The following is a 25,463-nucleotide window of genomic DNA, read 5'->3' on the forward strand; positions in this document are numbered from 1 at the left end:
CTCCCTGTGCCTACATGGGTTCCCTCTGGGTACTCCGATTACCTCTAACATGACATGCATGGTAGGCTGATTGGCCACTCCAAATTGCCCATGGGTGTTAGTTTGAATTGTTGTTCGTCTATGTGTCCCCTGCATTTGGCTGGCAACCAGGTGTCCCCCGCAAGGATAGGCTCCGCCACAATAAAGTATATAACAATTATGAGTGAGTTGTTTTTTGTGCAAACATGCAGAGTAAATTCTTGCACTTGGATTGCTATTTGGCAGTTTTGTGCTTCCCTTGAATGGTAATTTTTATACAACCCCTTTAAAGTGAAGATAAAGGACAAGTATGTCATTTGTTCTTGAATAGTGTACATGTTTTAAAAATGTATCATGAAAAATCAAACATATTAAGGGCATGTACGCACAGATTTTAAATGTTGGTAATATTTGGTTATAATAATCTGGTTAGGAAGTCCTATGTTGACCATCACCTCCCACCCCCAAAGCACTTGTGAAAAATTGCACCCCCCCTCCAGCATTTAAATTGTCCATCACTGATGTAAATGGTCAATGGGCTTTATTGAATTTGAATAGCTAGACATACATGCAACAGACAATATTGACCCTGATAGGGTTGACAACTTATATTGATTTGATATTCTGATTATTTTCAAGTGCTGACTGGAATAATTGACTCTTTCAATGCTTGCTAAAACCTTGAGTTGTCAAACGTCTTCCACCTCTGCTTATGTTACGCCAACATGCTTGCCAGCATCTGCTTGCTGAACGTGGTAGTGATAAAGAGTAACTGAGGAAATCTACATCAGTCCAACAAACGTTAAGTCAAAGGAAACGCTACTTTGCTGACTCAGCGTCGATGCCTCTACAGACCCTCCAGCATGCGTCAGCACCCGGCGTACCGCGTGCAGGCATCTCGCCACAGGTCACGTGTTTGCTTCCGCATTCCGAGAACACCTTACACAATAGTCGAGCTGCTGTGTTAACACTGTACATCAAGAGTACTGAAAGGGATTTGCAATTATATTAATTTCAGTCCACACCGCTCACCTCAGTCTGCTCCAGCTCACCCACAACCTATATGCGAACAAGCACTATAGAATACGGATGGATGAATGTTTGGCCCAAATTGAGCGTTTTCCATAAGCAATGGACCACTTGTGCACATAAAATCTATTAGTGTAAAGCCAAAAACACCCAAAAAATGTTCAAAGGGATTCACAAGCTCAATTTCACAACATATATTTCCTTTAATATATTTTTTCAGTTGAAGATGCACCACTGCAGGAATACCTCCATTCAGTGTGCTAGATTTTAATATACACTCAAAGTGATCAAGTATACTGTACACTTGAAAGATTCCAAGTTATAAACTAAGACGGCATATATTTGTTACTCAGGTCAGGGAAGGGCTGTTTTATAAACAAATTGTCACAACATATATACAAATGAAAATGCTTGCTCTCAAAAAAAAAAAAGAAAAAGAAAATGCAAGTCCTTGACAACTGTCCAAAATAATCCAACTTGATGATTTAATCTGAATAGGCAAACTGTGAAATGTTCATGAAACCAGAAAAAAAAGACAGCTTCTCTTCTCTTCTCACTTGATGTGGAAAACCTTGTCATCTGTTTTTAACCGTTTACTTCGGGGAATGAAGTCATCGTCAGAGTCCTCTGTTTCCTCCTCCTCCTCTCTCTCCCTCTCCTTCTCGTTTGTGTCCCTGGCTTCCCCCTCAGGCGGTTCAGGGAAGCTCTGTCCCGGGAAGATCTCCTGCAGCTTTTCCTCAAAGTAGACACTCACCGCCTTACCAGAGACGGCCATCTCTGATCCGTCCTGCCAAGGAAGGAGGAGAAAGAAGTCGAGGAGACGGGGATAGAATGGGTTGAAGAGGAGACAAATTAAATGAGGTTAAAAGTTGTGCTGTTGGGGCAACCCTGGCTCAACCTTGCTGTACAGAGCACTATCTTGCCACTGCATGTCACCACATCCCAACTCTCTGTGGCTCCAGGAAACATTACTGCAATTCAGCCACTGTGTTTGCATGCAGTTATGCGCGCTGACAGTGGAGTTCTGGTTTTTCTTGGACTACTTGTCTACTACGTCAATCCACGGCCTCAGCGACCATCGGTGGGTCTCTGTCTCCATTAGCATGCACCTGCTGCCGTTTATTGTGCAATTAGAAATAAAAAAAACTAAGTAATCCACAAAGACCCCCCTTCCAAAATACTGGCACAAAATCAAAAGTGAAAAATAAAAACAATATGGCTGTCTGAACAGCTCAATTCAGTTTTTTTGTTCGTTTGTTTTTTTTTCAAATCCGACCTGGGTCACTTTCATAGGTTGTTTTAGATGGGATACGTATCTAGTTTTTTGCAATGCGACCGCAGCCTGAATGGCCAGGTCCGATATATCAAATACATTTTGGTTCAGAGTTAAGATTACTAAATGGATGTAGAAATCTATGTACTAAATGTAAAATTTTTCATAGATCATAAGCTATCTGATAAGATACAGTGTATGTGTGTAAGTGTCTACGTGTATATACGTATATATCCACTGCCATCTATTGATTGCATATGTGTAAGTGAGAGTTAATATTGTTGAAATTGTACTAAATTTGTTCAGAAATTTCAGATTGCTCAGTTGATTTGATGCAGGATCATTTTAAAATTTCACACCCAAAAAAAGCAGAAATGTTATTTCTAACTTCTTAGCCAAGGAATATATTTGCCTGGAGCACTTGAGATCAAATTTGGGTGAATGTGTTCACTGAACTGAAATTAGTTTGAAACTTCTGGACTGGTCAATTTATCACCTAGTAGACAATAAAAATCCAACATTATTATTATTAGAAATATTTGCACTTAAGAAGTCAATCAGCATGTTTGAAATAAATTAAACTGAACTGAACAAAACCAAAAATATTTCTTGAAGCCTCAGCGGGTGGGGACAGGACATCTGTGCTCTATTTTGAACATCTTACCTGCGTATTAATCGCTTTCTCCTCAGCATAAACTTGGATTATTCGAGACATCTAAAAAGGGGCAATAACATTACAACACAGACAGTCAAGTAGCAGGGGGAGAAAAGATTTCAGAGCATAGGCAGATAGAGTGGAAGTCTGTGTATGGGTGACTGTGTCGAAGCTATCCCCTCATCATCCAGGCAGGAAAAGAAACATCCCCCGTGAGTGTCATGATTGTAAACACACAAACTTACGCGGGAGATGTGATTCCTTAAAAAATAAAACATGCTTTAAAGCGCACTTGTCAATATCGTCAAGAACGCATTTACCACTACGATACTGGTATCAGGTACAATAGAACTGCTAACATGTCTAACCCTAACCTTGTGAGTCTTAAGAATGCAAGACTTCATCTTATTTATACCACTTCCTTGTTGCAAGATGTGTTTTCACTAACTTTGATATTTTAAAGTTTTTCTTCCCTCACTAAAACCCATAAAGATAAAGTAAATACGTATAACTTTGTTTTGGGGCTGGAATTAAGTAACTGAATCTTCATTCATTTCAATTGGAACATTACTTTGATTTGTGAGAGTTTTGAGTTTAAAACAAGATCACAGAACAAATTAAATAAATTTGGACCCAAGGTTTTTCTAATGGGGGGAGTGAATTTTGGACAAATCGGAGGTTAACTAGCATCCCTGAATGCACCTGTAGTTTGTCTGCAATGTACGCTCATTCCATCAACCGTTCTATTCTGAATCAATGTAATAATATAAGTATGCTTTCTATCCTAATTATTGTTGTCCGTTTTGTGTGGCGTATTCTCTCCCTCTGCTACTGCAATTTTTAACAACATGCAAGTTTTAAGATAATAATGTTTGTCTGTGGCCCCAGGAATGTAACAAAGATGTCAGCAAAGTACTCAATACACACCGTTAAATTTCCAACTGCATATCCAAATATAATTGAACCCTGGGAGCTGTTCAGCTAACCTTTTGTGACAATTCAAACCAAGACATCCAAGCACACTCACACCAGATGTTTTTCCCAAAGCCGGCGAAAAAGTCATGGTGCGCACCTCATTGTACTTTCCGCAGTTCTGGAAGATCGTGCGCATGTCACACACAAACTCCTGGATGGACTTGTAGTACTGGGCGTCTCGTAGTTGCAGCTTTTTCTTCACTTTCTTCAAGTCCATAGGGTGCTTGATGATTCTGTAGTAGTTTGGCACCTAAATTAAAGAAACAAAAAAAAAAGGTATAACAGCTAAACTCCTGGTGGAAACCTGTGGACTGCAGCGTTGGATCAAGAGAAAATACATTCCAAATGACAATACAAGTATAGTGTTTTAAACTACCTTGGCAGAAAAGAAAACAATGTGCTCTTGCTTTGGTGATTACAATTATAACTACTCGTATCAGATTGTGGAAATTGACTAAGATTGGGTTAACATTCACCAAATGCTTTGAACATTAAAAACAAAAAAGAACCACACTGATTTGTACTCTTAAACGTGGGTGTGCTTGAGTCATGCAGGTCAACTCACAGAGTTCGGGACAGGGTCCCGGAAGCCCACACTCAGCTCATGACAGAAGATATACAATAGGAGGCGCTCACATTTCTACAGAGAGGTAAGAAAAGAATTCAGTTTGTCAGTCAAGATGATCAAGCTCAGTGCAGGTGTGCTTGCTGTACTCACCCTCTGGTCTTCAGGATTAAGAACACCATCTCCACCGACTTTCCTATTGTCGTCACAGTACTCTATCTCAGGATTCGAAATACTCCGGCAGAATGTACACAGAAAATCCCCCCTGAGAAAGATTCACCCAAAAAAAAAAAAAAAAAAGAAACATAACTCAACGGAACAGTGGAAGTTTGAGAGTGCAGAACTCAACCATGCCCAGTCTTCTTTAATGATAACTCACTTGGGGAAGATTTTGATGGTGGGCACATGGCATTTCATGTGGAACACTTTGGGACAGCGGTCGCAGCACAGCAAGTCGCCGCCATTGATGCAAACAGCACACCAGTCTTCATTAGGGTCATCATCTTTCCCATCAGGATTGCCTGTCGCAGATGATGCCCCCTTTCCGTTGGTTCGCTGTGTACCACAGCCGTTGAGCCCAGAGCAAGAGGACCCAGACTGGAGCTCCGATTTAATATTTTCTTTTGAGTTGCTTAGAGGACTGTTCATCTGTAGGGAGCAGAAAGGCAGGTTTTGGTCTCATTATATGTACACCAAAACAAATGTCTGACAAAACATGATACATTTATTGATTCATGAGCTAAACTTCACATGTTTTGCAGTGAGTCATGTTTCCACTCACATTTAACTCATGATGCATAAAATCACAACAAAACCTTGATTCAGAGCCCTTAAACTGAATGTCAAGAATGTTTTTTTTTTTCCCTCTAAGAAAACATCTATTCTTCAAGAACAGTGTATAATCTTCAATTATGTTCTTCTGCACATGTAAAATGCGCTCTAGAGCAACTGAAACAGATCCCTGGAAAAATTACAAAGTAGCTGAAATGAGTTGATGCCTCGCTCAAGGGCACCTCACCAGTACACAGAAAGCAGACTAGCATTAGCATCTCTATCAACAACTACACTAGATGCCATTCTCCGTACCATGCAAGCACTCCTCCCAGAGTCTTGACCTTGCTCCGCCTTTGTAGAAGAACTTGGACACCTGTAACTGTCATTTGTACCAGGCTCTTGTTTGACCCGAACAGGTTCCACAGTGCCTCCACCTTCTGGTGTTCTCCCTGCAGAGCTACAACTTGAGAAGAGAGCAGTAGAGAACAAACCGCCTTAAATTACAAAATACCAAATGAGAAGATAATCAAACTTGACGATCAAGAGAGGTAATTGGCAATAGATTTTCCACAGGGGCTGTGAAGAATTGCAGAGGCCAGGCCCATGCCATGCTATTTTGCTTAATATAAATTTAATGTGGGCGGCACACTGGCTAGCACGTCCCGCCTCACAGTTCAGAGGTGCAGGGTTTGATTGAGGCTCCAAATTTCAGTAAAATTATTTTAGTTCTGCATTCTTTATGCAACATTGAAAACAGTCATATCTTGTGACTGATTTTAAAGGGGAAAATATTGACTTTCAAATTGGATTGCCATTTGCAGTCTTGTTGTGTTTCGCTGTTCCCGCCCTCGTAGCATTTTATTGCCCGCACCAACCGCTAACTTCCCTAGCCTTTACGAGTTGGGACACACAAATCATTATTGGGGCAGCCCCCCCTTGCCCTCTTCCCATCACCATGCAGGAAATAATGTTGCTGACAAAGACCACTGTATGCATTGTGGTTAGTTGCTTTTAATAAAAAATACAGAGTAGAGGGGTGGGGGGGAAAAAAAACTCCACAAACTTTTAAAGGGCCAGTCCATGACGCAGTATGGGTCAATATTGGCCTGCTGGCCGCAGTTTTTCGAGATCTGCAAAATGAAGTGATGCCGCAGTGACACCTCACCTGCCTCTGCTGCCTGTGCTGGATGTGCTGGAGGGTCGCGCTGGTGTGTGTGCATTTGAAAGACCTGCAGAAGCAAATGGCGTGACATAAAATCGGCTGTTAAATAGTATATGAATTGAGTCCAAGGTACAAAAATGGTATCATAATATACAATAAGATAAGATATTCCTTTATTTGTCCAACACAGGGAAATTCCAGATCCAGAAATCTTCATAATTTGAGTTGATGGCCCATATGAAAGCATTATTAGTACCGTAATTTTCGGACTATAAGTCGCACCGGAGTATAAGTCGCACCAGCCATAAAATGCCCAAAAAAGTGAAAAAAACCCATATATATGTATATAAGTCGCTCCTGAGTATAAGTCGCCCCCCCACCCAAACTATGAAAAAAAACCGCGACTTATAGTCCGAAAATTACGGTATGTAAGAACTTGGGTACCTGACGATCCAGGCGAGTGTAGCGAAAGTCCAGGGGAAGGGTTCATGTCCAACGAACCCAACTGCTGTTGTGTGCTGGCTGTGATGTAGCGAGTCAGGAGGTTGCCAAGGTTGCTCGAACCCGCATCCTCTAGCTATGAAACAAATATACAGTTGTGTTAAACTTTGTTGGTGTTACAGATAAATCCAGATGAAATATTAAAAGTAGATTTACTTCGTCAGATAATTGGCAACAAAGGATAAAGGAAGGTTGAATAGAGGACAGTGCGCCTATCAATGAACAGACAGATACGGTGTATACGAAGGCAGAAGTTCTCTTTCGAGGAAATAAAGTAAACAAAGTAAAAAAACATTTTGTTTGATTTATTTGGAATATTGCTATAATCTGGATATAAATTTACGGATTTTCTTATTACCGTATTTTCTGCACCATAAGGCACCCACTTCGGGTTAAAAGGCGCAGACTCAATTGTGGTACTCTGACTTATTTATAACTCATTAATCATCTTTATAGATCATGTTGTTATATTTTAGTGCTTTAGTGATGGGAGACAGAGCGGGATGTGTTAGGGTTAGTGTGTTGGTTTAGGTGTGTTTCTACCCAATGACAGGTGATTTAAGGTTAGGAATGTGCTGTTGTGAATGGCTTCGGACTTCCTTCCACTCAATGGAGTGGTCCGTTTTTTTATAGGTATGTTTTTATCTGGTATGTGGTGGGTGTAGGGGGGTTCAGTGGTGATATGCCTGGGCAGATTCCTCTGAAGGTAGATTACAGTAATCTCTCGCTACTTCGCGCTTCACCTATTGTGGCCTCGCTCTATCGCAGATTTTTTTTTTCAACAAATATTGCGGTTAGATTTAGTGCATCGTGGAGCACATTCCTAACCCTGAATCACCGGTCATTGGGTAGAAACACACTAGACCAACACACTAACCCTAACCAGTCGGGTCATACCAAAGACTATAAAAATGGGACCCATTTCCTCCCTGCTTGGCACTCAGCATCAAGGGTTGGAATTGGGGGGTTAGATCACCAAATGATTCCCGAGCGCAGCACCGCTGCTGCTCACTGCTGCACTCTCCCCCAGGGGATGGATCAAAATCACACGGGGATGGGTTAAATGCAGAGGACAAATTTCACCACACCCAGATGTGTGTGTGACGATCATTGGGACTTTAACAACCCGCTCTGTCTTCCATCACTAAAACACTAAAACTTTACAACATGATCTACAAAGAAGCCTAATGAGTTATAAATAAGTCTGAGTAAGACAGCCGAAAAAGACTCTGAGGTCCCCAAACTGACATTATAGGGCACATGCATGGCATGCTTTTGAGAAAATTAAAGGATTTTAGGTGTGCCTTATGGTGCGGGAAATACGATGTTAATACCACACTTGCGGTATACATGGCAGCACATCAAAATATTTACACCTGTAATTGTGGTAAATAAACTATTAGTTAATGCTTTGTTTGCCTTCATCTTACTATCCTATAATGTATAATAAATTTGATGTGGTTTATTATAATAAAGATTAATTAATTGATTGTGCTTGTTGAAACATACTACATCAGAACAGGACACAGGAAAAAATAATTGCATATTAAATGGCTTTTTCATTATTTTCCAAAATCATTCAGCCTTAGCTTGCTTGGGAACAAAATCATTGTAACATACACACCTGAATGGGCGGGATCTCCGGTAGACAGGGCAAGTTCTCTGGGTTGGTGACTGAAGGGATGAGCTCAATGGGACTGATGACAGGGTTCGCAGGGCCTTGATGAGAATGTGGTCCTGCCATGCTGGCGCTGGTGGGACTCGTGGGGTTTGCAGTGTGGCCCGACGCCACTGGGAAGGGGCCTGCATGGCCTGGGTTGGAATGCTAAATAAAAACCAGGAGGGAATTCAGGGGGAATTTGGAGACAGAGGATAGGGAGAAATGTGGGGAAAACACAAAAGGAGGTCACTCAGTGAGTCATTCAATTAAAGTTTGCTGTGTGAGGGTGGTTGCCAATCATGCATTTGGATGACAAACATGCTACACAAAATGCACGAATGACATAGTAGGAAAAAGGTACCAAACCCCAGATTGCAGTAAGAAACGAAACCTTTGGTGGCTCATCTCAGATTCTAACGACATCTGGACACAGAAACAAACATGGTGGGGTATAGTGGAGGTTTCTCTGACCAACCGTAGTCTTACATGCAGTAAGTATGTCTGCATTTGAATACAGCATACCTATTGGCTGCCTTGAAAATTGACTGGTTCTGGACTCAGAAAAGTTATGGTTGATCAATATGCATATAATAAATGCATATCAGTAGAATTGCATGCATAAGGTATAACGCAAACACCTTGACTCTCATTAATAAACCATGAGTATTGGGCAAAAAAATGAGTATGGTGATTCCACTACATTAATCTACTATCATTGTTTTTTAAACTAGCGGTTATTGTGGATGACAAACATGCTACACAAAATGTACGAATTTTGGGATTCAGTACTTGGCATTATATTCATTTGATAGCATGGTCAGGGTAAATTAACTTTAACAAATGTGATTAGTTATAGTACATTTACAATTTAACTAGGATGCCGCAGAGTGTAGACGCCAGCTGCTCAGCTCCTGCTTTGCTTGCATTCTTTTCAGCTGATAACAGCTTTGTTTTTTCTCTCCCTGGACCTTTCCTAGATAGTTTTTACAATGGTGCAGCTATATTACTGTTTCAATTACTTTCATTACTTTTACAGTTGGAAGAAGCTATCTTCCAGCATTTTCTGTTACCTCGTCGCGATAACATAAGCACGGCCTGCCGATTGGCACAAGACTATTAGCAACAAGGCTAGATAGAGGCAATACCCCCGTCTCCACTGACGAATACCACAAACTCCTTCAGACGTATTTGTGGAGGTGCATGGGAAATCAGGCAACGAGACCATGCTACCAATGTCTCCAAGCAGTGGACAAGGGCATGCTAACAGACAGCTAGCTCCATCCACCAGCCCTTCTTGGAATTTGCTGGGAGGAAAGCCAAAGGTGAGTTTTCACTCAACACCCGACCGCCAAAAAAATGAATCAGGGATCCCGTTAGCTCACGCAAGAGGTCGTATCTACACAAAGAAATGTCTTGGACTTTGGTCCCACCAAGGAAAGGGACCCATCTTACGGACAACAAAGACGAAACACGGGCATTGTTTCTCAGGGCACTGTGAGAAAGTCAGAACTTAAAGTTAAAGTCCCAATGGTCGTCACACACACATCTGGGTGTGGTGAAATTTGTCCTCTGCATTTAACCCATCCCTGTGTGATCTTGATCCATCCCCTGGGGGAGAGGGGAGCAGTGAGCAGCAGCGGTGCCGCGCTCGGGAATCATTTGGTGATCTAACCCCCCAATTCCAACCCTTGATGCTGAGTGCCAAGCAGGGAGGAAATGGGTCCCATTTTTATAGTCTTTGGTATGACCCGGCCGGGGTTTGAACCCACAACCTTCCAGTCTCAGGGCGGACACTCTACCACTAGGCCACTGAGCTGTACAGAAGCAGGTTTACCTTACTGTCACCTGACCAGCAACCTTGTAAATACTTTTAGTTCTGAAGTTCTAACTTTAATGGTTTCCAGTGCCCCAATTGAGACCAAAGATTTGTCAGTGAGGAAAGACCATGGTATTTAACCTTCGCTGGTTACTGCTCAGAAAAGAGTGCAGGTGGCGCAGAACCAAACACCAGATACATTACGACATACTATACAAAGACAGTCTTCATATCTACAACCTGGAATTAGGTAATGCTGGACAATCATTCTTCTCAGAGGTTATGAATAGAAACAGTTATTCATTCATTCATCTTCTGAACCGCTTATCCTCAGGAGGGTCACAGGCGAAACAGTAATAATGCCGTATATTGTTTTCTGTAGTAGACCGACATGGTTCCATCTGCTGTACCTTCTCAGGGTTTCTCCTTTTTCCCCAGTTAGTTTTTTTTTTTTTTTAGTTTTTCTTGCCCTCCTGGGGGTCAAGATTAGGGGATGTTGTTAATATTTGTCAATTATGGGCATGTGAAGTTGTTTCTGTGATTAAATTTGACTAGAATAATTTAATGATGTCTTTAAAGCTCAGATGGAAATGCTGCCACCAGAGTCCTTACAAACAGCAGCATTACAAAAAGCTTGGCCACGCACCATGTTAGCCAAGCTAGCAAGCCAGCTAGAGTTGCGGCACTAAAGCTTCTTGCACAATTGTCAGAAACAAACACACAAACAAACACACACACACACACACACACACACACACACACACACACACACACACAGAGACAAAAGAGCACACACACAGAAAAAGAGCACACACACGCAAAAAAGAGAAGACAGAAAAAAACGGATTTGTGTGAGTGTGTGCGCGTAAACACTGACTTGCCGCTGCAGGTGAGGCTGCATCATGGTGGGATACTGTTGTCCATTGTGTCTCGGCTGACCTGTTGCAATACGGCCCTGTGGTGGGCCCGGTAGACGCATATTGTGGGACGAGGAGTACATGGAGGGAACAGGCCCGCCATTTAGGACCATTTGACTTCTTGGGTGCTGCTGCAAACTGATGAGCCTGGGAGGCTGGTCAGGAAGCGAGATTAGGAATTCAATGAGTACTAGATCACAGCAGCATAAAAATAAAACAATATGTAATATCAAAACAAATCTCTTTTATACTAACTCTGCCAAGGAGTGTGTGTTTCACTAGTAGAGCGCTTTCCCACCCATTAAGGCACTCAAAGCACTTTCCACTGACATTACTTTCACCTACTAAATATAGAGCATCAGGAGCAACTGGGAGTTCAGTATCTTGCTCAAGGACACTTTGGCATGGTCACAAGGACCGGGGATTGACCCAACAACCTTTGGGTGGGAACATGAGATGTAGAAGGCATGGAGATTTCTGACAGTTTTGCATTATGATGGTTGCTCATAGTGACACTTTAAATCACCTGCTGCTGAACCATGGATGGGACCATCTGTCTGTTATGTTGCTGGGGCATTTGTGAAGCGAGGCGCAACTGTTGCTGCATCTGCTGCTGCTGTTGTTGCTGCTGCTGCTGCTGCTGCTGCTGGAGATGTTGCTGCTGGAGATGTTGCTGCTTCTGTGCAAAGGCTGCCTGCTGCATGTGCTGTAGACGAAGCTGGGCCAAATTGATCTGACCTTGAGTTTGACCATGTGGACCATGGCCTGGTGAAATTGGAGCACCACCACCCATCATACTGGGTGGATGCGCAGGCGGTGGTACCGGCTTCTCGATTACCAGATTACCTAGAATTGGAAAAAGTATTACTCACAGAACGGATGCATAGCAAATCCATTTATTGCAAACGTTGCTTCCTAGCTACCATAAATATTGGGATGTCGACATAATCCACCCCATTATGGATTTAGAATGAACTGCACAAGATGTGCTTGAACTGCAGATTTGCAGCTTTGATTTGAGGATATTTACATCTGAATCCGAATGATGTAGGAATTACAACGATTTGGAAGTATGTGTCCCACTTTTTGCAAGACCAAAAACAATGGGACAAATTAAACCTGCATTGCCCATTTGCATGCAGATGCCATATTTTTCAGATTACATGTCGCTCGTGAGTATAAGTCGCACCAGTCAAAAAATGCATTATAAATAAGAAAAAACATTTAGCTCGCTTTGGCATATGAGTCGCTTTTAGGGGGGATTTATTTGACAAAAATTGAGAGTAGAGCTCAGACGCGCCTCAAAATCCCCGTTTCCTGATAGTGGGGACGCTTGGAAATATACTTTGAGTGTGCACTGCATCACTCCAACCATTCGGAAACGCAGAGTGTTGTTCAAATGTGTCATTCGGTTATTCAAAGTGCCCAAAAAAGGAGTGCATGCAGTGTGGCATGCAACACAAGGAAAGGAAAGAGTTTGTGCATGAGCTGCTGACTGCTTTATAACACAGGCTGCATTAGAAAATTAATGGGAGTGCTCTACTTCTCCGAACACAAACACACAGAGTGGTGTCAGTGAATTTCCAAAAGTGCTGGTTGTTTCTGTGTTTGGTGGAAGTAAATTTAAGAGTCACAATCACAATCAAAACTTTAAAATTCCACCACCATATGTGAAATATGGTCTGTACCTAGATTTACCACATTTTTGGCCCAGAAGGTTGGGTCACAGAAAAATCGCACTTCTCTGTTGGACACAGGCACTGGGTCCAATTTTGCCTTATAGAGGTTGCGGAGCTGGTATAGAATCTGTAAATACAAACACACACAAACACACAGGACTAAGTTGTTGATCTGACTCCACAATCCTATTAAAAACTAACAAGCTTCTTTCTTGGCCAATGCACCATTCAACTTCAAGAGTGATGGGCAACTGCCACTTCCTGGGCCGCCTGCAGACTGCGCTCAACCTCAGAGTGGTCCTTTTTTAATACTACAAACATTTTCTGAACTGTATCTGACCAGTTTTAAGTTGCAACTGTGGAGAAATTGCGAGTTAAGTCTAATAGGGCGAATGAAAACTTGTGGAATGCTACGGAATGATCTCAAATGACACTGAATGACAATGTTGAAGTTGGAATGGTACAAATTGTTAAAAAATGTAGAAACTGACATTTTTGGCTCTTGAATATTTTGTGAATTTAGTGAATGGGAAAAATTCAAAAAGTGAAATGGCTTTAATGATTGAGGAAGTTGGAAGTTGAGTAATACAGTAGTAAGCGAGAAAAACCAGTAAGCGAGAAAAAACAGTGAGCGTGAAAAAAAAACAAAAAAAAAAAAACAAAACCAGTAAGCGAGAGAAAACAGTAAGCGATACATACAAACATGCTGATCAACAACATACCGGCCTCTTGCTATACAGCAGTGCTGTGCTGCTGCCATTCGAGATGGCCCATTGGCAAAAGTTCAGCGCATGGTGGATCTGCTGAGCGAGCTGGGTGGTATCCTTATGCTGGGCTACCAGCCTGGCACTGCGCTCTTTGGTCACATTCTAGCCACAAGAGTGAATATTTCATAATAAAATTACAGTTGTAAAATGGGCGCAGAGGAGGGTTAGAGCAGCAATACAGAAAGCCCCAAAGACCCTCATTTTAATCCACAGCAGCAACAAAAAAGTACATTTAACTTATTAAATTTCACAAAATAAATAAATAACCATTTACAATTTACAGGGAAAAAAGGTCCAGCAACATTTACCCTTCTAATGTGTGCAAGTAGCTAAAAGATATCAAAGATCATTTGAGGTTAAGATTTATCAGATAAACCCTTACCTCCAGCTGCTGTAGTAAAGACTTGCCCTTTTTGTTAATTTCATTTATCAAAGTAAACACTGCAATCTTGATCTCATGCTCAACCTTTCTATGGGATTCAGTCAGCTCTTTTAACCTGGATTTTAAAAATCACACACAAAATATCTTGGGTTAACCAGGTAATTCTTGTTGATTAGTAGGTCACTATCATAGGAATTTACAAATCCTTGTCAATAGACAGCAAGTAAGAGTTCACACTCACTCACCTGTTTTGTACTTCAGATACTGAGAAATTGACATGGGTTTTCTTCTCTTTTATTTTGGTCATGGTTGTCTCAATGATACTTTTGTGGTTAAGAAAAGCTTCCTCCAGGAACTGATACCTAAAAATAGTAGTTGGTGATATGGGCATATATATATATATATCTCGATTGTAAAATTTTTCAATAACAATAATAAATGTCTGCAAAAAGTTGCTGTTAATCTATTCTTGTTATTAATGCATTATTTCTGGTGGCCATTTGGATGACAGTCATGATTAAAATTGTGACCCGACCATTCTGCGAGTGATTACACGCTGACGAGGCTGTCAGAAGTGATTGGCTACCTATGCTCCTTGTGCTCCTGCAGCTGGCAGTCCCGGCAAGTCAGAATGTCACAGCTCTCACAGAAAAGCTTGAGTGGTTCTTGCTTGTGGATGGGACAAAAAAACAGCCTCTGTCCAGATGCTCCCACAGACTCTGGGAACATAGTGGAGAAGATATCTGTGAATGAACTGGTGATAGAAAGTGTTCCATCAGCCCTAACTGGGGGACAGATATAGGCATGAAGCATCAATATTTTTATGTTCATCTGAAGAAAGATATGTTGTGCAGCTGATGCTACATACTGAAGGCATGGACATAAATAATAGTGATGTCTCAATCAAGATTTTGGGGTTTTTGATACGGCTCGATTTTTTTATGGCACGCTTGTTCCGATACCAGATACTGACACCCCCCCCACCCCTAAGGTGCGGAAGCAATCATATATAGATTAAAAGGATTATGTTTTGTTACACTTAAAACACATCGAACGATGCGTATTGTTGAGTTGTTTTTAACAGAGCTACACTGTGAGTCAGACCAAAATAACATATACTTTAATCTTTTGCATCTTAAGTCTTAGTAAAACTCAATTTAAACCGTACATTAATAAAAAAGCTCGAGCACGCTCGCAGCACTTGTACAGATTCATTAGTGAAATGTAATGTCGGGAAGCTATGAAATCGCTCCATGAGAATAGGCTTGTTTGCACCAAATGTGAAATCGCTCCACAAGAAATTGCTTGTTTGCAGCAAATGCGTGTCAATGTTTGACTATCATTTTGTTATAGTGAAAAATAATCCCACACTGCAGACATGTTGGCGTTAGGATTTAGGTCAGCCGTAACGCGTGCCGACGCTGCAAAAACACATGACAAGCATTATCGGGCTCGTCCCGTGACTCAATCAGATTATGTCCGATGCTTACAAAAGATTGGGTGCCGATACAGATACATAATATCAGATCGGGACATTCACATATTTGCAGATTTTTCTGTTAATCTTTTCCCAATATTTTTAAAATATTTTGTTTTATTTTTTTGCATGGCGTTCTGGGTTTTTGGGCCCTCTTAACCAATGCATTTGAATGAATTTGGTGACTGTAATTGTGCTTTCAATTGTGTATCAGACCAGCACAACTGCGATGCGACCCTCATGAACATTAAGGATTTAGATATTGGATGGATGATAAACATTTATTTAATCTCAGTATTGACAAGTGTTTGACTATATATTTTTTTGTTTGTCTGTCTGTTTTTTGCAATAATACCATACTGTGGCCTTACAACTGTGAGGATATCCATACCATGAAACTTTAATATGTGACAATTAATTACAGCCATTTGGGTGGGACCATTTTAGGTGGGTACAATTAACATCTTTTTAGATGTTACCTGTGTTAGTATCCTCTTTAGTGCGAATCTTGTGGTCTTTGGTAATTTTGACCCTCTGGTGCGCCTCCACACAAGTAATACACAGCCATTCTCCACACTCCACGCAAAAGCCTATGGTTCCAGCATTGTCCTCGCAACTTGTGCATACCTAGAAAAGATAGAATTCAGGTCAAATAAATGGTAAAACAGCTGGATTCACAAAGCAAATAATAATTTTGCCCTTTGATGACATCCGCATTTTTGTTTTAAATAATTTTTGGCGTTAAAAATATTTTCCCCTCAATATATTTCGATGAGCATCAATTGTGCACAGATTCTTACTATTCTTGGGTCAGCCTAGTTCTTGTCACCTGTAAATAGCAGGGGTCCATTGAACCCGTAAAAAATCCAGATGATAAAAAAAATCTCACCCATGGGGTTGGGTGAAAAAAACATTGTCATATGTTATTGGTTTTGTTTTTGTTTTGAAAAAAAAAAAAAGAAAAAAAAAAGGTATCAACCCGCATTCCAAGGGTCCGCGTTATTGACAACCTTCACATGGCGCATCCAGGCATGTCTCAGGCGCCAAGGACGACATTAAGGATTAGGGACACATTCGGGGAAGGCAATGCAATCTATACCACATGAACTGAAGAGGTCCCATTTTCAAGACCAAATCAATATAATTTGTGTAACAAATCAAGATATTACATCATCAGTTGTAGAAAGGCAGGCACACTTGCATGGGTTGCAATCATTTTAGATTAGCCTCTAAAAGTTGTGTAGTCTATGTTCACAGTTTTACAAGTGTTTTTTGTTTTTTTTCCTCAATTCAGTAATGTTGGGTATAGTTGGGTATTATAAGAATTTGTGTTTATGTACAGTAAGTATATATACTGTGTATAGAAACACTTGCATGCATTGGAAGACATCATTTATAGGCTAATATCTCACCATTACATCACATTTTTTTTGTTAACAGTAAAGTTTAGAGAAATAAGCAGACAAAGATTAGGTTGCTTCGTTTCATATATGGTGGGTGGACAGGCACTTAAGATACTCTACTAGTTGTACACAATTATCAATTTTCCATGTCACATTTAAGATTTATTATTGGGGTTGACAAAGAGGAGGCTTTTCTTAACTCACCTGTGCAGCCTTTTCATCTGATTTACTGGTCGCCTCTGGAGTATCTTTAACAAAGTAGTTGTCAACAATATCAACTTCTTTGTAGTCCTGGTGGCACACTGAGCATCGCATAACGTTCACTGAGGACAGAAATGAGAATAAAGGAGTGTGATGAGTGCGATTTAGGTTAAAAAGGCATTCGAATGCACATAGGGCTGAGGCTCAAGCCACCGGGCCTCCCCACGCTACCGTTGTCCCACGCCTTTCCAAACCATCGCGGCGCATTGTGTGCCTGGCCGGGGGAACAGCGTGCCCCGAGGCGTGGGTCACCGCAGTGGGCGGCCACGGCACCCACTGGGTTGAAGCCCGCACGGACTGCGCCCCACCAGTTTACCTTTAAATGGATTCACGCCGTCGCCAATCTTTCTCGAACATTTCATGAGATTTTACGCTCGGGTAATTTAATCTATCAGGTGCGGTGTTCAAATCGTTAATTACATTAATCAATACGCTGCGCTTCGTGCGAATAATTGTATTAAGACAGTAGAACTGACACTTATTTTACATTAAATATTAAACCTCACATGTTTTGAAAGTAAAAACCAATAAACAAATCCATAATCCCCCATTTTCGCCAACAACCAGAGTGAGGTGGTTTGAGCCAGACAGAACCGGTTTGAGTAGCCCACAGCCAGTTTGTGGAAGTGCCATCTGCTTGGGTCCCTGAATGATTGAGTGTGAAGCATGCGCACGCGTGCAGGCGCACATCCACACAGGCACATATACAGTTCTCCAAAACTGTTTGGAAAAAAGTTCCTATATCACCCGCCCATCCGTTCGCCCGCCCATCCGGCCGTCCGCCCGCCCGCCCATCCATCTACCCACCCTACCCATCTACCCACCCTACCCATCCATCCATCCATCCATCCATCCATCCATCCATCATCTGAACCGCTTAGCCTCAAGGTGGTGCACACCGAATGGTTGCCAGCCAATCGAAGGGCACACAGACAAACAACTCAGAATCACACCTCTTGACAATTTTAAATGTACGATTTAATGTGTTAATTAAAATATATCTCATTACTTATCTCAACCTCGGTGTCTCTCACACACACATACCTTCGCCTAGAGCAGTTGCTTGTGGGGCTAAAGAGGTGGCAGGGGTTGTCACACGTCCACATTTGAGTTGTCTGTCAGGGTACTTCGTTTTAACACAATGCTCCTCAGTTTTAGTACAAGGTAGCCCTTTGTTCCTCAGAATGCCTCGGAGTGCCACAAAAATGTGGAAATAAGGGGTCTTGAAATAAATAGCTTTTTTTTGGTTCATAAGATCAAACAAAACAGTTAAAATCACATTCTCTCATTACGACCTATTAATGATGGGTGGGCAGGACATGTCTGTTCTTGTTTGCGACAAATAACTTCATAAAGGATGTTCTGTGCTGTTAGGCACTGCCTCTGGCAGTCAGCAGGGATAAAATAGATCAATCTACTGTTTTATTAGGGGCAATTAATTGTTATTGGGGGGCATAAATAATGCGAATGGGGGGTTCATAAATAATTCCAAAAGAATAGGACCAAGGTAAAACAATTTATACCCTGCCCCTAAGCTTTAAGCCTTACTACCTTATAGGGATGGGTATTGTTACAATTTTGACAATACTACTATTAACGATACTGCTTATCGATCCGGTACTTTATCGGTATTCTTATCAGAATTTAAGTTTCAAAAAGACCCAAAAAAATATTAGAATTAAATAAGCCGTATCATACCACTTTGCACTGTTAAAATGTTGCTATCATGACAACCCCGGTTGAGACTGAAAAGCCTCCCTTCCAATTTCTGTCCCTGCATTTAATGTATTTGTCAGCCTGTGTGTGTACGTGCATGCATGCAGGTGCGTTCTAACTTCACAAATTAAATGTATTGCAGCGTTCTGAGAACGGAGTGGTGCGATATCATTTGACACGCCTGTACTGTGTAGCTGCATTCTGTTCATCGCCGTCATATCACGAAAAGGGGGAAAAAAATAAAGGCCGCATACTTGCTCTTTATTTACAGTACATTTTGGGGTTGACAAAAAGTCAGCCTCATGAAAATCATTTGAGAATTGAGCACGGTATGGCTACTTTTCAATGCACAGCCTTTGGTTTTGAACTAGTAATGGCAAAATGAAGCCGTATGAACCACTGAAGCTTTCCAGCCAAATGTTTTGCACATGGTTCAAAATGTCATGGTGCTTCATATGCTCTATGGCACTGTCAGGTGGTCAACAAAACCAAGCGGTAAAATATACTGTATGAAATCAGATTGCAGGCCAACTACTGACAAGATGACCAATATTTAAGTTTTAGCAGTTGGTGTATAGTGCAAACACTTACTAGAAATAGAAAATTGTAGGTAGGATCTTTTAGTATAAATAAGTCCAAGTTTCAAATCATCAATTTTATGATGGGGATCGCTCGACACTCCAAATATTTTTTTTCTCGCAGAGTGACTAACTCGCAAAGCTCACAACAAACACTGACAACACCCACAAAGCAGCACGAGGTCTCTAGTGTTAGTAACCATACGCTGAATGAACCAACGACGTTATCTGCACGATCTGAGGCCTCGTTTATCACGATCACGTGATTTCCTTGAAAACTAATCATTTGGCACGTCCACTATTGCTCAATACATGCTCCAAAGCAGCAGCACATTTCATAACATCACTAATTTGAACAAACATGAATGCCATCAGTCCACCTCCCTGTGTGGAGTTTGTATGTTCTCTCTGTGCTCGCTTGGGTTTCTTTCACTCCGGTTTTCTCCCACATCCCAAAAACATTCTTGGTAGGCCGATTGAACACTCCAAATTGTCCCTAGGTGTGAGTGCGAGCGGGAATGGTTGTTCGTCTCTGTGTGCCCTGCGATTGGCTGGCAACCGGTTCAGGGTGTCCCCCGCCTACTGCCCGATGACTGCTGGGATAGGCTCCAGCACGCCTGCGACCCCGTGGGGACAAGCGGTATAGAACATGGATGGATGGATGGATGGATGGATGGATGGATGGATGGATGGATGGATGGATGGATGGATGGATGGATGGATGGATGGATGGATGGATGGATGGATGGATGGATGGATGGATGGATGGATGGATGGATGGATGGATGGATGGATGGATGGATGGATGGATGGATGGATGGATGGATGGATGGATGGATGGATGCCATCAGAGCACTAGCATTAGCATTTGTTGCGCTCAACTCGGCAGTGAAAGTTTCAATGGCCACAAAGGGTTTGAGAATGGGTGGTGGGTTGCTGTCTGGACTTGTTGACATTCAAGTTTGACTGCTGTAGTAATCTCATTAGTCAGCCTTATATTTATTTATTCATGTATTTACTGTAATGAGTGAAATTGCTGCACCAGCAGTGCACTATGAAGTTAGTTAGTCAGTTAGTTAGTTAGTTAGTTAGTTACTTACTTAGTTAATCAGTCAGACAGCGATGTCCAATCAGAAAGCAGTGTGGAAGCACGGTGGGGACTAGTCATAAAATAGTTATTAAAAAAATTGTCGTGTGCCCCAGGCTTTAGTTATTGGAATTAGGATACTACATATTAGTCAACATGTCAGCAAAAGCATCAATCCGAATTTGCCGGCTTTAGCAGAGCTTGATTTCATCCATTTTCCAAAGGCAGGTAAGAGCAACAAGCATCAGCTCAGACAATGAACAGATGAAATATACACAATACATGTAGACATTTCACAGACAACATACAACCAGCAAATGCTTATTTTTGTTAGACGCTCCACCAAAGCACTATAGTTATACGTTAACCTTCGCTCAATGTTCATATGTAGAGTACACGATACTGTGTAGTCAACTAATACACTCTTTTAGTGCAGACTACTATATGCTTTTTTACGAGTGGGCTCATTCTTGCCACTGTTAGGGTTTACAGATTATTTTGATCGTATGATTATGTTGGAATGTAGACTAGAATTATTAACTTGGTTTAAACCTTTTACCTTTCCTTGACTCTGAAAAGTTTAACCATTCAGTTGTTGAAACTTTCCAAATGGTGTGGATACATTCTTGCTTAGTTCGTCATCTAAAATGCTCCACTAGTTTCTGTTTCCACGACCTTGTAAAACAATGAGCTGGGACCCGCCGCACTGATTAACCAGTTGCTGAGGTGACCACCAAACATGTCCAATGTCACCCCCACCCTGCTTTCTCTCAGTAAATACTCTCTTGCAAGAATCCAAAGTCAGACCTCATTCGATCATCGCTGTACGCACAGCGACGAATGACTCTCCACTTGCAAGTGCTTAAAAAGGGCATACTGTCTCCCGTGTGGTTCTTGCAAAAATAAGTTAGAGTGAGCACCACTCTAACAAACGACCTTTCAAATATTACTCGACAGTTTGTGACTAGGGCCGAATTGGGAAATTTGCTCTTATGCCCATGCACTACTCAGAGATCTGGTGTGTTTGTTGCAGTATAGTGCACTCTGTTCTCATTCATTCAAACACATTGACACTCATAGCCTAACGTCAAATTGAGGGTTGTTCCTTCTATTTTTTTTACATGTCATAAGCAAACAGTAACTGAATCATAGTTTGTGCATTTTCTTCCCACTATTTGAAGCCTTGTCCTATTATTGAAAAAATAAAGGTTAGAAATTTAACAATCACTTTTTAGAATCTGAAAAATAGAACTGTAACAAATCAAGCTTTTGTACAAGAAAAAAATGGTAGTTGTGGCTCTCAAATGACGATTTGACACAGAAGCCACGTGATTGATATCGGTGATCACACTCATTGACGATCGTATCGGTAGTGTAAAACCCTGTTCGGAACATCCATAACAATAATAATAATATATTTATTCTTTTTAAATTATACACGGGCACTGGTTAACACTGGTTAGTACGTCCGCCTCCCGGTTCAGAGGTTTGATTCCACCTTCCGGCCCTCCCCATGTGGAATTTTTATGTTCTCCCCGTGGCCGTATGGGTTTTCTCCGGTTTCCTCCCACATTCCCAAAAACACGCATGGCAGGCCGACTGAACACTCCAAATTGCCTGTAGGTGTGAGTGTGGCTGGTTCTTCTCTGTGTGCCCTGTGATTGACTAGCAACTGGTTCAGGGTGTCCCCCGCCTACTGCCTGCTGGGATAGGGTCCAGCACGCCTGTGACCCCCATGGTACAGAAAATGGATGGTTGGATAAATGGGATCATGGGAGACGATTAGCTGTGTGTTCGGTCGGTGCAAGTGCCGCCTGTTGCTGGGGACGATGCCCGGAGTGCCTTCGGGATTGCGACTCCAACTCTCTCGAAATTGATTAAACTGTCACTGTTGTTTGTATTCAAATCAAACTGTTAAAACATATGATAACTAAATCAACTTGGCATTGCTGTATTGAAAACAAATTGATATCAATTGTTATGCAAACTTCCAGTTTTAAGCAGTATTCAACTCATATTCAAACTTCCAGTTTATTTGTTATTGCTGTATTGAAATCATTGCTGTATTCAAATCATATTCAAACTTCCACTTTAATTGTTGTTGCTGTATGCAAATCATGTTATCCTGGTCAAATTTCTGTTTTTATGATTATGGTACTATTCTAAGTAGTACTGTAGTAATGTAGATTGTGTGTCTGGCAGTGAAACCTTCGTTGTAATCGGGACAGGACTAGAGAAACAGAATTGCTTCAATCCACATAGCCATATAAAACAAAATGTGAAATGAAGTTGTAATAAGTGTGTTGTACTTGCCGAAATAAACAAAATCAAATAATTATCCGCAACAATTACTTTATTTGGGGGGGGGCTTTGTAATGACGCGTGTCACCATGCTGAATCTAAATGGAAGTATCCCGCATCCAAGCTTGCATTACGATAGATATAGCTTAACTAAAGCTGTTTTCTACTCTGTATTCACTAAAAAATGGTTTATATTCTACATTACCGTCACGAAAAGTACAATCAGATCATGACAATCAAGATGCTAGCTTGACTTCGGCTATTCGACTGGTGGAGACGATCAGAGGTGAGTCTACGTTGATATTAGTGATGTGCATTCCAGTTCTTTTAGGTGAACGGAATCTTTAGAATCAGTTCACTCAAAAGATTTGTTCAAACGAATCGTTCAAGGAATCCCCCCTAACCCTACCCCCCCCCCGGGATTCGTTCCCTCACTGATCCGTTCTCGCGGTGAACTGGAAATGCAATTCACTCACCGAGTGATTCACTCACCGAGTGATTCACTATTCACTCACCGAGTGATTCACTCACCGAGTGAGTCGTTCACTCACAGATTCGTTCGTTGGTGAACGGGAAATGCAATTCACGACTCGTTCGTGAACGGGAAGTTACGTCACTGACTCGTAAAGTCCCTCCTCCATCTAACGCTCGCTGGTGCTGCTGATTGGTCTGCACGAGTGAGTGACAGACAGCAGTGCTGCTAAAACCATTTACAGCCGACACACGTTATGCCGACATTGATATTTTAATTTTGTATTTGTTGGCTAGTAGTTGATGGTTTTATTATACCGAATGTGTTTATGTTTGTGTTTGAATAACAGGTTGAAGAAAAAAAAAACATTTGTTACTTTTGGGGACACCAACTCATATAACGTAAAACTCATACATATTGTCATATAAAGCAGTTAACCAAATGTCAGATTTTTATGTTTTGAATGGCGAATATAAAAACAAGGAATAAAACACCAGACAAGTTATAACAAATGTTTAAAATAATAATAATAAAAGTACATTTCAAACCAGCAATCTAATGTGGAACTGCAGTCGATATATTGGATAACAACATTTAGGCATATATATGCATACACGTTATTTAAAACCTACTATAAGTAAATCGTAAATCTACATTCTGGCTTTCATAGTTCACGCCAGGAGACGCAACATATTCACTGACGTTGATGCACAAGAAGGCATTTCACTCATTGACTCGTTCGCGAACGGGAAAGCCAGGATTCGTTCCCTCACTGATCCGTTCTCGCGGTGAACTGGAAATGCGATTCACTCAGTGAGTGATTCGTTCACTCACAGATTCGTTCGTTGGTGAACGGGAAATGCAATTCACGACTCGTTCGTGAACGGGAAGTTACGTCACTGACTTGTAAAGTCCCTCCTCCATCTAACGCTCGCTGGCACTGCTGATTGGCTGATTTTCTTCTTCGTTTTGTTTTACGGCGAGGTAGCACCAGCTGCAATGGGCATGACTGACATCTACTGGTTGAAGTTATATATGAAAGGGAAAAAAAGAACGAATCACTTCCTAAAGTTCACTCGTTCACTGAAAAGATTCGTTCTTTCTGAACAAATCGTTCACTCACGAGCCAACACTAATTGATATACGTACTGACCATTCGTTACCACTGTTCTGTGGTCAAGATCAAAACTACCATGATACGCGTGACACCAACTAGCTGAAGTTGATTGAACAATGATCAGCAGTTAACATTTCTATCAAAGAAATTTCAGTCAAAGAAGCAACCGGTTCCACTTGGCGCGCGGTGGAATAAATGGGAGAACTCACTTATTTGTGTGTTGATTTGCCCGTGTGGTCCCTTCACCTGCATGCTGACCTGTCTATCAGGTTGCGGGAGACATTTCAGGCAAAATGAGTGCAGGCAAGGTAGAAGTTTTGGGTCGCTTTCTCGGCTCTGAAGACTTTGTTTACACACTGCGCACGTATCCAATAAATTAATGGGAGTCTGAACCGGTGTGATTGCCGGGGCCGTGGGTGGTGGGGACATTTCCGAGGCGAGTGCGCTGCCTATGGTATCGCCAACGACCGGGGCTTTGGCGGGACTCGGTTCGGTGTTGCTTGGGCTGGCATCCATGGGGCTAGCGGTAACCCTGTCGCTAACATTGCTGGTGCTAATCTCATCGCCTCCTTCGCCGGTGGCTGTTGTCGCCTCGTGAGCGGGACCACGCGGCTCGGTATTTTCCGTTTCTTTTGTCTCGCCCTCTATGGCTGCAGGTGCAATTTCGGGTTGGGTCTCCGGCTGTACATTGCCTTGAGGTGAAGGAGGAAGCCCCGGGTTTGGGGACGGTTCCATATCACCGACGCCTTTGTTATCCGCCATCTTCCTTCCTCTTTGAACCGCTTGGACGTCCGACGTGACTTGTCAAACCACGACTACGTCCATGCGTCATGACGTCACAGTTGGAGCCTCGTGAGCTTCCGTTTTTCTGACGCTAT

The 25,463-nt window shown here is 41.7% G+C and overlaps 1 protein-coding gene across 7 annotated transcripts; it reads right to left on the minus strand.

Moving 5' to 3' along the window:
* Positions 1-914: 914 nt before the first annotated feature.
* On the minus strand, positions 915-25,406 carry trim33 (tripartite motif containing 33). 7 transcript variants are annotated; one of them, XM_037246447.1, is made up of 22 exons: positions 24,795-25,405; positions 17,258-17,376; positions 16,130-16,277; positions 14,760-14,892; positions 14,419-14,535; positions 14,174-14,288; positions 13,747-13,893; positions 13,034-13,151; positions 12,000-12,191; positions 11,872-11,966; positions 11,306-11,500; positions 8,979-9,035; positions 8,577-8,777; positions 6,896-7,028; positions 6,455-6,518; positions 5,602-5,752; positions 4,895-5,163; positions 4,669-4,780; positions 4,516-4,590; positions 4,048-4,200; positions 2,985-3,035; positions 915-1,834 (listed from the first exon to the last, which is right to left on the minus strand). In XM_037246447.1, the coding sequence occupies exons 1-22, from the start codon at positions 25,345-25,347 to the stop codon at positions 1,601-1,603; spliced, it is 3,432 nt and encodes a 1,143-aa protein (XP_037102342.1). In that variant the 5' UTR covers positions 25,348-25,405; the 3' UTR covers positions 915-1,600. The 7 variants fall into 7 exon arrangements, with proteins under 7 accessions (XP_037102342.1, XP_037102340.1, XP_037102339.1 ...); XM_037246445.1 differs by having other exon boundaries at positions 5,602-5,746; positions 11,872-12,191; XM_037246444.1 differs by having other exon boundaries at positions 11,872-12,191.
* Between the last annotated feature and the right edge of the window lie 57 nt (positions 25,407-25,463).

This window comes from Syngnathus acus, chromosome 2, assembly GCF_901709675.1.
Source record: "Syngnathus acus chromosome 2, fSynAcu1.2, whole genome shotgun sequence".
Lineage (NCBI taxonomy): Eukaryota > Metazoa > Chordata > Actinopteri > Syngnathiformes > Syngnathidae > Syngnathus > Syngnathus acus.